Source organism: Ammospiza nelsoni, chromosome 4 (assembly GCF_027579445.1).
Source record: "Ammospiza nelsoni isolate bAmmNel1 chromosome 4, bAmmNel1.pri, whole genome shotgun sequence".
In the NCBI taxonomy this organism is placed as follows: Eukaryota; Metazoa; Chordata; class Aves; order Passeriformes; family Passerellidae; genus Ammospiza; species Ammospiza nelsoni.
In genome coordinates, this window is record NC_080636.1 from 70,464,000 (window position 1) to 70,476,084 (window position 12,085).

The 12,085-nt window shown below is 36.2% G+C and overlaps 1 protein-coding gene across 1 annotated transcript in view; it reads right to left on the minus strand.

The window, feature by feature from the left end:
• PDGFC (platelet derived growth factor C) overlaps window positions 1–12,085 on the minus strand; it is a 122,315-nt gene that overhangs the window by 47,238 nt on the left and 62,992 nt on the right. The window contains exon 2 of the mRNA XM_059471376.1: window positions 4,780–4,975. Within this exon, the coding sequence (XP_059327359.1) occupies window positions 4,780–4,975 (196 nt within the window). The remainder of the gene's footprint in view (window positions 1–4,779; window positions 4,976–12,085) is intronic.

Genomic DNA, 12,085 nt, shown 5'->3' on the forward strand with positions numbered 1-12,085 from the left:
TTAGTTCTTATAAACAATTTCCTAACAACACATTCATTAGGAACCCAAATGACTGTTGAAGCAGTCTGGATTACAGCTTCTACCACAGAATCTGGATGTTCCATGAATGGAAGGCAATAACTCAGTCACAACAGATCTGCAGTGAATGAAAGCAGCCTAAGGATACACGGAAAGGGGAGGTACTGAATTTAATACATGTGGCACTGAATAATAAAGCATCATCCTAAGAATCCTCAGAGGAAAAATATTCCCAGGATTAAAAAATTAAGTACTGAATTTGACAGGAAGAGGAAAACCAAGTCATACAGATTTTACCCTATGTTAGCACTGATGGGTGCCTTCAGCTTAACTAATTTTCTGCAGGAAAAAGTTCCACAAATTACACATATCAAGCAGACAAGCTTTTAAGTCTCCTTCAAAACATTATAGGTTAATGCTTTACTTATACACGTAAATGAACAGACTCACATCTGCAGTTGCTAAAAGCCTCCCTCCCCCCTAAACAAACTATAGTTGATAATTTAAATTACTAGAGGCCTAAAGAGAGTCGGAAATTAGTGTAACCATCCTAAAATGAAGATGTTGCTAAAATGGTATTTATTAGTCTACTATCAGTTAGTTCCACAGCCTTTTACTCGTGCATTTTATTCTTATCACCTTATCTACTGTAATTGCACTTTGGATTTGTGACACATTTCTGTGTTTTATTATATCTAATAAAATTCAGACTGTAATCATCAGATGATTAGAAAGAACAGCTGCAACCACTACTCAGATGAACAACTAGAGCCACTCCACGCACAGGGAAAGAGCAAGTTTGAGACATGCTCCTGATGGAAGAAAGATTCTTTCCTCTCCCTTTCCCATTCGTGCCTTGCACTGTAATGCTCCAACCAACTCACATCATCAGACTTCCCTTCAAGGTCAAGTGTAATATCTGTGCTCTTGCTGGAAGAAAGCTGAATCTATGTCCTCCTGTCACAGAGGAGTTAATCATAAAGCTGTTATCACTTCATGTTCTTATTGACAGAAAGTAAAAATTTGAACAACAAGCAACAGCTGAGCAAAAGTCAGTTTTTGGTCAAGAAGAGTTATGGCAGCTCCCTGGCAATAGGAGCTGTCTGGCCCAGGAATCTAATGGCTATATGATTAAAACAGGATTGAGGGGATACCAGCATGAAAATAATGACCTGTCATATCAGCTACCATATCAACAGCAGAAAAACTGCATTTTCATTTCATCAGAAAGGGCAGGCGTACGCAATCCAAATTTGCAATGCCTCTGCTAGAAATTCACTGCCACTTTTATCATGTGAACAGTACTGCACAAAACACCCAAGAGTTACATCCTTCTCCTTTTTGTTTGGCTGGTTTGAAGGGGGATTTTTTTGCTTGTAACATTTTTCTTTTGCAAGTCACAACTGAAATCAAACACAGTGTATGAAACTGAAATTACCGTAATATTGCAGAGATTTATATATCCCTACTGTCAACCAAATGACCTACACCTCTTCTAGACACATGTATGGATCTAGTTTCCAAAAATAAGTGGAGTTTGTTGTAGTTCCCTTTGGAAAGGACACAGTGGGATTCTTAACATTTTGTCCATAGGAAGGATGAAGTGCAGATGAAGTAGAACTATTGCGAAAAAAGAAAACAAAAACCAAAAAGCATTGACTATCTTTAAAGGAATGAAAACACAATGTGCCTGAATTTCAAGTACATCACCATTGTAAACCAGTATAAAAATCACCTAGTTAAATACAGGCAAAATACCAGAATTTTATTCTAAAACCCCTATAATTTAAATTTACACAGCAATCATGCTTAAGACTGCTGAGGATTAGCAGAATGTGCGCTTTAGTACAGATGAGGCTGAGTCAGAAGGGCTGGCCTTAACATAGAATTTTTTGTAAAGCAAATTTGCTACATTAGTAAATACTGTAAGTTGAATGGCAAGTAAAATCTGAGTGGAAAAAAAAAGCCATGCAGGATCACTTTGATTTGCATTTGGGAAAATATTTGAAGTAGAGCAAAGACTGGTACCTGCAAAAGTCTGTAAAATGTGATATTTGCTCTAGATGAAGAGACTTCACTGAATAGTCTAAAATGTCAGAACTGACTTTGAAGAAATCCAGAGTCAGGTACAGGAAAAAATTTGCCATAGCTTCAGGATACATCTATGACATTTTTTAGTCGCACTACTATTGTATTCCTGTTATAGAACTATTTTAAACAAAAAACACTTGCAACAACTGGATATGCTTGAGTTTCATTTTTCTCCAAATTCTGAGCAGTATTTGAATTACTAGGAAATGTAAAAACCGCTAATTATCTTAAGCTGATATACTCCAGACCATTCTCTCATTGGCTGTATGAGCTGACACCACAGGGCACCACAGTCTGCAGAGATGATGGAGAAAGTTCTGGCATTACCCAGAACAAGCAGCTTAAGAAACAGGTAGAGGGACTGAAAACTGTGCCAATGACCACAGCAGGTAACTCATGATGTTGTCTCATACACTACAGAAGGGAGAAAATATCCTGATACACACTCTACTCTGCATAGAAAGCCTAATGTTTCCTGGCTGCAGTTTTTAATTAGTTTCAGTCATATGTCAGAGCTAAAGGTATAGAATTATAACAGATTAAACTTCACAATGTTTCATTCTGTCCTTTGTCATATAAACTTGCTTTTGGAGAAATGGTTGAGCACTCTGCATCAACAGCACTAATTTGAGAGTTTCAAGATGGCAGAAAAACAGTGTAGTAATAAATACTGTGGGATATAGTCAATAAAAAACCCTTAGTTTTTCTACACAAAGTATTGGAAGAAGTATAAATAATTTTATTAGGAACCCTAAGGGTAACGAATGCAAGACATAACTCGTAAAGAGATATTACTCAGGTAACCGGTAACTTCCTTGACCTGTGTAGAATTATTTTACATATTTAATCTGTCTCTTAGTGATTTCCTCAACTTGTTAGTTATTTATACTCCCTTTACATCAAAAAAGGTGCAATTTCTCTTCCTTTACTGAACTTGCTATTGAAATTAAAGTTCAGAGGAATCCTAGAGTTAAAATCAAAAATATAAATCTTTTCCAGAGAGAAATATAACTCTCCTTTTAATCTTCCAAACCAAAAAGCCCAGTATTTTTTCAGCAGGACACATATCAGGAATTGCAGTCCTACAAGTTCCTGGTATCCCTGCACAAATATGGGCGTGATAAGATTCTGGGTGACTTGCTACTGTTTCTTAATTTGTCAGTCCTTTTGTATGTAGCATTTGTTTACTTAAAATAAATCTACTCACAATTAAAATACTGTTCTAGTTATAATATTATAAAATATTTTAACTTATCTTCTCTTTTTGCAAGTGGATGAATGAGTCAGCCTACCTGGATTTTCTTTTACTTGCCACTTCACTCTGCCATGTGCAAAGAAAAAGCAAGCTAAGTTTTTACTTGAAGAAAAGACTTATTGTGCAAAGGGAGTGCACTCATTCAAGCAAATCTATGTTTATAGTTGTTAGTATAGTACTGATATGGCCTTGGTAATTATTTCCTTTAGAATTATGAGAAAAAGATATTTATCTATCTGTTATAAACACCTTCTCCCAAACTAAGGATAAGTGCAACAATAACCTTTAAAAAACTCTAAAAAATTCAAATTTGTTATTAAAAGTTGATACAACATGTAAAACCAATGGAATAACAGTTAATTAGAAAAACTGAAAACAAGAATCAAGCCAAATGTGTGTATGATACACACAAAAATAAAAAACAAACCAGAAAAACAAAAAACCCCCAAAAAATTACTTTGAAACAAAAATCTTGTGTGAAGTACTTCTCCAGGAAGAAATCAAATGAGAAAATGCCATTTAAATAACATACTTTATTTAATTTACTGAAGAGTCCAGACAATGTACCACTATTCACACATCAGGACTTTTTATGATGTGTTGCTGAGATGTCAGACAAATATAGGATACAAGAGTTTAGGGTCTCTCCTCTTTCACCCTCCCACAGGAAATATCATTCCTACTGCCTCACAAAACATCCAAAACTTTATCAACCACATGGCTTGGTTCAGAACTACATCTGTGCTGATGCCTGTTATGTCACAACTGTTTCTCTCCCAAATTACAAAGCTTTCAGCTGAGAATCCTGGAAGGAAACAGAGATTCCACAAGTCCTACAGAAACCTTTGCCAGTGACTGAGTATGCAGATGCTTATTGAAGTCAGGACTAAAACAGTACCACTGAAGAATGTCAATTAGCACAGTACTTTAAGTGCTGTTTTTCACAGATAACTTGACAATTTAAGGCCATTAAAATATTGTAGTGTGTGGGGGCGTCTTAAACAGCAATGTAGTACTTTTTGTCATGACCTGAATTCTCCTTCAGGTAACTTACTCACCAGAATTTACTCTGTAAAAATTAGACATTCATCATTCTAACACTCCGTCAATAATATTTTCCCAGATGTCAAAACTTTCACTTGAGAGGGAGATTAAATATGTCACATTTTTGTGTTGTAATATATCTATGGCCTAGATACTGAATGAAGAAGTAAAAATGGGAGCACCACAGAGCTTTCAAGCATGAAAACCTCCCCTAGCACTATAAAATAAAATAATAAACCAATACTTTAAAAGATCCATTTTATACATAAATTAACATGCAAGTGTCGATTTTGCAAAACTCAAACAATAGTATTTTCTTATCTCAATCACATCCTTTCAGAATTTCCTAAGTGAAGGGGAATGTAACTTACTTGCAAATGTCATCTTCTGGGTCCTCAAGCCCAAATCTCTCATCAAAAGTAAGTTGTATCCATACGTTTTCATCAAGTGCTACCAATCTCCACACCAGCACAGTGTTGCGTGGGTATGTGTGTGGAAACTTGGGGCTGTGAATACTCCCATTAGTAGTCACAGTAATTATCTTCTCATGGTGAGGGTCCTGCACACCTACAGGAAGGACAGAAAACAGAGGCATCAATACTCATTCCTTCTCCTTTTCCCAAAGTCTCAGCACAGTATGCACAGATAAAGATGTTTTTGTCTTGTTTGCTTTTCTTCGTCTGGCAAAAATTTCTGCTTGAAAAGTCCATATAATAGCAATAAGACAAGAGTTTTTCTAAAACCTGATATTGTCAAATTGGTACGTCACTCAGTAAATTATAGGAATTCTCAGAGGTAGCTATTAATAAATTTTGCAACAAAATAAGGTCGTAGTTTTATACTGGAGATTTTATATTACTTTCTTTTCAGCTATTCATTGGGCTTTTAGATATTTTACCTTATTTTTCTGATTTTTCTTTATAAACAGCATTCTCATGAACATTCATTTGAATTTATAAAAGGCATACATATTTCAGTCTACTATGAAAATACACACTGCAATTGTTTACCTCCATATAGCCATATATAAAGGTTGACAGCTAAATGAATGTAGTGCAAGAAAAGAAGGCTACAGACACACATTGCTATTTTAAAAGAATCAATCTATAATTAAATATAATTTAAAGTGTGATAAACTTTTGCCTTCTATTATTCTGGACTTGTGCCTTCTACTTTTGTTATGAAAATGGCAAATTTTCTTTTAAGTAGAATAGCTGCTTATATCAAGCTAATGGAGTGTGGTCTTGCCAACATCCACATACACTTGCAGAGGACTGACTGCAGTAAGAGAGGACAGCATGCAGTAATAATAAAAAAGGCATGCAACCAGAATTCCTAATTTAGATACTTCATTGGGTTTTTGTTAGCTGAGTCACAAACATTTTTGTATAATGTACAGTCTGTCAGCTGAGCTGCTTGCTAAACACAGGAGCCAACAATGATACAAATTACTTTCCCAGAGATTAGTGCACCAGAGTGCTATTTCCAAAGCATTCAAAGGATCACCATTTCAGATAAACATGTCAAAGTGTGGTATCTGATGACATTATACTTAGTGGTACTTTTTGTCCTTAAAAACACAAACAGAAATACAAACCATTACATATATATCACAACATATTAAAAAGTGTTTTCTTTTGCATCATCAGGGCACTGATAATAACAGCACTGCAAGTAAGGACTGTAAATAGTCCAGTATCATGAATGAGAAGTCAATAAAAAAGGGGAAAGGAATGAAGACATATCTATTATTTAGTGAATTTCGTCTCCAGTACCTTCAAGCTCTTCCATTTGTAATGGAAAAATATCTATTTGCTTTATACAAAACAGTGTTACATGAACATATCAAATTTCCACACACACCACTTGCTCCATTTCAAATATTTGCTTTCACACAGTGGAATTTCTTCTCTTACAAAAGAATTATTTTGTATGACTACAAAGACAAGTAATTGCTGTCACTGGAGAATGAAGCTTGTTATTTCTCTTCAGATAAGCAGCAATATTCCTTTTTATCTGCTCCACAAAATTTGTACCAGTGTACTTCAAAACTCTAGCTTTTTTCTACTGAGTTCATGCATGGTCTGAAAATTGCTTTTGACTAGACTGTGGAAAGCACAGCTACCTGTGCGTGGCTAAAATGAGACTATGGTTTTTGATCTTTGTGGAATGACTTTGCAATTCCCAGCTTTATTCTAGGTATAAATCAGTCCAAGTTACACTAAAAAGGCAGTAACAAGCTCACTCAGATCTACAGCAGTCAGCTGCAGAACTCCAAATCTATAAACATAGCTGTTGTGGTCTGTCTGCCCTTCTATGAGCAGCCATCTTCCCCACGCTCATCCAGATGTTCCTCCACTGTCCAAAAAAAAAAAAAAAAAAAAAAAAAACCAAAAAAAGGAAATAGAAAAAAATTATTACTGTACAAACAGCATTGAAAAACTCTGAAGCATCAGTTTAGGTGAAGATTGAGGCACCATCTCAGCCAGGAGACAACTGGGAAAATAGGGATAGACAAGGACCAGAACAATGCATTTGCATCTTCAGTAAAAAGATTCAGCAGATGATGAGCAACTGAGATCAGCTTCAGGAGAAAGTCCTGGAAATGAGCCAAACTAGAGAGGAAAAATCCCTGAGCTGCCCTAGAGATATGACACGGTTACACTTATTAGGAAAGGACAGCACACACTTAACACAGCCTGAAGTTGAAGAATGAGTCGCCGCAGTCGTCTTTGAAGTGGTACAAGATGCTATCACCAGATTTATACATCCATCAGTGCAGAAAGTCTGCCCCTGAAAATTACAAGATTCCAGGCATTCTGAAAGCACGGTGCCTAACCCCTTCCACCCATGTAGAAATGCAGATGAAAAACCACAGTATCACCAAACAGATCAGTAGATGCCACTGTAAACTGAAATTAAACCCACCGACTAGGCAAGCTCATTCCTGCCTACTTCAAAGTAAGTCTCTTCCCCCATGGGCACAACACATTTCACAAAGATCAGCACTGACACTTTTTAAATATAGCAAATACCTCTTTCTTACTACATTGTAATCTCTACATTTTAGCAAGGGTCATGGTTAAAACTCAGACAAATTGCATGCAGTTCAGGAGACAGAAGAGGAACTGCAGAAGAAGAGAGGAGCACCATGGGTGGAATAATGACCTCAGGACTGATTCATTTAAAAGGCCACAGTACTGGAAAAATTAGTTTTTAGATCTCTTTGTTAAAACAACACTTTTTCCACAACAGGACAACTAATCACAGTTGGTAATCACACAGTCTTAATATATATTATTTTGTTAATTTCATCTTATAGCCCTAAATTATGAAAAAAACAACTTTTAGGCCTTCAGAAAGAACATTAGCACATGTATGGTTATAACTGCTTAAAAAAATAAACCCAAATCCAAACATAAAAAAGTCTGAACTCCAAATATTTACCAATAAACATTAGACATGTTCCAGATATACAGAAATGTTGCAGTTTGTGAATTTTTTGTTATAAAACTGAGAAAAATATGTGCCAGTAACTGTTTGGTCATTACCACAGAACTTGAGAGGGAAACAGGGTTTTTTAATTAATTGAAAGGATTTCCAGACAGCATTCCCATATAATTTTTACAACACACCCATCTGTACAGAAACAGACTCTATATTAGAAATTCTTTAAAAAGTAACATAACATCCTATTTCTTCCTCTTTCACCAGAATTTCAAGAAGCACTAAGCCTGCTTTCAAAAGCAGTAACTCAAGCCATGCAGGGGTACCTCTTTCTGACCTGTCTCTGATTCAGTTGCCTCCAGGCACTTCTTAGCTATTATTTGAATACAACAGTCAAAAGTAATTTAACTCTTTTTGCCAGGCACAAAAGAAAAACTGGAAAATCATCTGTTATTGGCAGAAAATTGAAGGCAAATACCTCTGTTCTACATTGTTTGCACATAAAAAGGCTATCAGGGCAAAGTCATTCAAAGTCATACAAATGCTGCTATGCAGAGACCTCTGGAGACCCCCAGTCCCAGCTCCTGCTCACACCAGAGCAGCTCAGTCATTGGAGGGTTGCATTTTCTGGACAATGTCCAAAGCCCCTCACACATGGAGACTCCAAAGTGCCTTGGGATAACTTGTTCCATTGCTGCACTGCCTCTCTAGGAAAGATGTTTTTAGATATTTTTTCCTAATATTAAATTTGATCCTCTCAAGCTGCAACTTTTTAGCCATGATTCTTTTGTTGGTTTTGTGAGGCTTTTTTGTTTATTTGTTTTGGTTTTTTTGGGGAGGTAAAGGGGAGTTGGTTGATGGGTCCTTGGTTTTTTTGGGGATTGGGGTTATTTTTTGTTGTTGGGGTTTTTTGTTTGGTTTAGGGGTTTTTTGTTGTTGCTGGTTTTGGTGGGGGTTTTTTGTTGGTTTTTGGGGTTTTTTTCAGGATTCATTCTCATATTACCAGGAAGAGTTTAACTTGTCTATCCCTTGCAACTGCTCTTCAGTCAACTGGGGGCCTGCTATGGCTGCCTCAAAACTTCTCTCCCTCAAAAAAACAAGCCCAGGCTCCTCACTTCCATCACTGCCTGCCACCAGCCAGCTGAGCCTTCAAGCCTGGCCATCCAGACAGTGTTCAACCTAACTAAGCAAGCAGTCTACTCTTCCCAAACTTTTGCCTCAAGTGGCACAAGACATGTTTTTGAAGCTCGCAGGGTTTGCTTTCATCATCGACTTTTCCAGTTTATGATGACTAAGAGTATAAAAGGTTAATACTGACTTGCTGTATCTCCCAAGAGAGCTTCCCTAAGCAGAGTGATCTGCAGCTTTTCTGGGATACATTTCTTGAGTTGGATCTTCTGTGAATTTTCCATTTTCATTTGCTTCTATAATACAGCTACCTATTTTAAGTCTTGACATGATTCTTCAAGCATCAGAAAGAAATTAGAGAGATGAACACTACCCTCAGTACACACACACAGGATCTGTCAACATCACAGCATGATAAATTAAACCTCAAAATAGAAATCTGATAATTTGCACAGTTACATGCTACCCCAAATCAGAAAATTCAATTTTTAAAGTATCATATGGATATAAAGTAACAAAGTAGGAACATGTAAGATAAATATTACATTTTGTTTACATTACTCCTCCCTCTGACACATACTTAACTCACACACTTGGAAAGATGTGAAAACATTCTAGTTCACACAACTCAAGATGAATGCATAGAAAAACTGTATTTGCTTTTTTTAAATCCTACAATTTAACCTATTCCTTTTTTCTTCAGTTACTATTTTGAGTACAAACTTGTACTGTTACCTTAGGCACTGAATATCATACACTATTTGACTGCTGGCTAAAGCTCTTTCTGCCTTTCATATTATGTTAAAGACTGAACACAGATGAAGTGAGCAGAGAAGAAAAAGTTCTGTAATTGATCTTCAGGAACCCTCAGTTTTGGCAGCTGGCCCCACAGGGAAGGACAAAAGGAAGAAAAAGAAAGGGAGGACAGAGGGGTGGAGGGGGGAAGACATCAATGGGTGACAGAGCATGGAGTTGCAGTAGCAGATTTAATAAAGTTTCCACACAGCTGTGAGATTTAATGTCCTGCAGAAGATAATAATGACTGATCAGAAAGTAACAAACGTTTTTGATTCCAAATTGCATTAAGAAACAGAAATGAATTTATACTTTTACTTTACAAGCTCATACTTTATAACCTTCAAGTATTCTGCCAGCACTTTGTCTAGTACTCTGGCTTCTGCTCAAATAAGAGAATGGCAATTAAACAGGGCTGGTTTTTTGGTGGGGTTTTCTTGGTAGGTTTTTGTTTTTGGTTGGTTGGTTGGTTGGCTGGTTGTTGTTGTGGGTTTTTCTTTTTTCTTGCACAGTAAATCTTCTTGCATTAAAAGTAACCTCTTTTGAGATCTGTTTTCAGACCGAATTCTTTTGGAAGGCAGTCTTGGTCCTGAACTTCTCAATATCTTTTAAAACTAGATAAATACTACATTTTAGCCAAGATAAAGAATTCCTAGTGCTAAATGTTAGATGAGGTAACTTTTTGCTGTTATCACATGCTCAAAGATGTAATTATGGTAGAGTGTTTCAATAAGCATTTATTCCAATGTCCACAGGTAAAGTCTTGGCTGCACTGGCATCAATATTAAAGCCCCTGCTGACTGGAATATGACAGGAATTCCATCTATGCTAAATACATAAACCTGTTAGAAGTTTTTTATAGTGGACTGATAATAATATGATCTTTATCCTGAAAAAAATAGGATTATTATGAATTGCATATTCATAAGACAAATACATACACCAGTCATTCAAAAATTAACAAAGTAGTCTGTAATATAAAAATTAGCAGTTAAAGTTATTATAAATATTCTTCTTTTCTCTTAGGGATAAAATAAATACCAAGCTCATCCTTTTTTTTTTTTTTTCTCATCTCTTGTTTTTTTTTTCCTAGTAAAATTATTATGCAGTAACCACCACAGAACAGTCTCTACTCAAGGATTTCTCCCTGCCTCTGTCCTCTAGCTTGAGTGTTCATCTTAGACAGAAGAGGCATCACTTAAGGAAAGAAAATTCTGGCCTCTTCTTAAAACCAATGCTGCTATTATATTCATCAAAATAATCCACAATCGTGACTTTTTTTCTGGAGGTGCAAAGCTATAAAGAGGAAAGGATATCAAATGTCTAGCAGCAAGTGTTTCAGAAGTTTTAAAGGCACTATATTATAGTTCATTCCATTCCCTTTTTTTTTTTTTTTTACTTTAAATTATTTCCAATTCATTTACATATGTGGGTATGGTCTCTGAATGTCAAAGCAGTACCTAAAGGTGCAATGACAAAAACAAAGCCACAACAAAATAGAGGAAGAAAGGGTGGAAAATAGACAGAGAGAGAGGAGAGGAAAAGGGAAAGAAGGTAAACCATCATTCTGAGTAGATCACTCTCCCTACCATGAGAGGGACTGGCAGATAGTAAACAGCTCTATGATCAACAGTATGCAGGGCAAACAAATGTAATCAGCCTAAATACCTGGCCTTCACTCTGCAACAGATGAGCTCTTCATGACTTCTTCATCTTCCTGCAACAAGACCACTCTTAACATTTTTCTTCCCTGCTATATTTCAGAGCCTCAATCTGCTAAATAATATTTTTTATATTTTCCCATTTTCTCTTGCCCTACTGAAGGGGGAAACATTTTAGGCAATCTCCACTCAAAAGTCCCTCTCTGCAAAATTATTTCAATTGAAAACAGTTGAAGCCAAAGCAAACCATAAGAGTATGCAGGGACGGATCCATTTTCCAGCTCCATCTCATAGAAGGCTAGAACATCAGGTTCAGTCTCCTTTAATAATGAACAGGTTAAATGAGTGGTCCTGAATGGTAACAAAACTCTGGAAGGGAAAGGCTTTTGAAAACTACGTACTTTAGTCTTAATTTTTAACTTTTAACTTAACACTTTGTTTTAACAAAATGGCATGGGATAGAAGGAACTGCAAGTCTCTTTGGAAAAGTAAAACTTGCTCTACATGAAAAATCTCAGTAGAAAAGACCTGCAGGATAATTTAATGCTGAGAGGGACTAGGAAGCAAACACAAACAGTTAACCAGGAAACCAGGAAAAGGTTTGCTCAGCTGGAGATATTTATATCTACTAAGAGATAACAAAGTT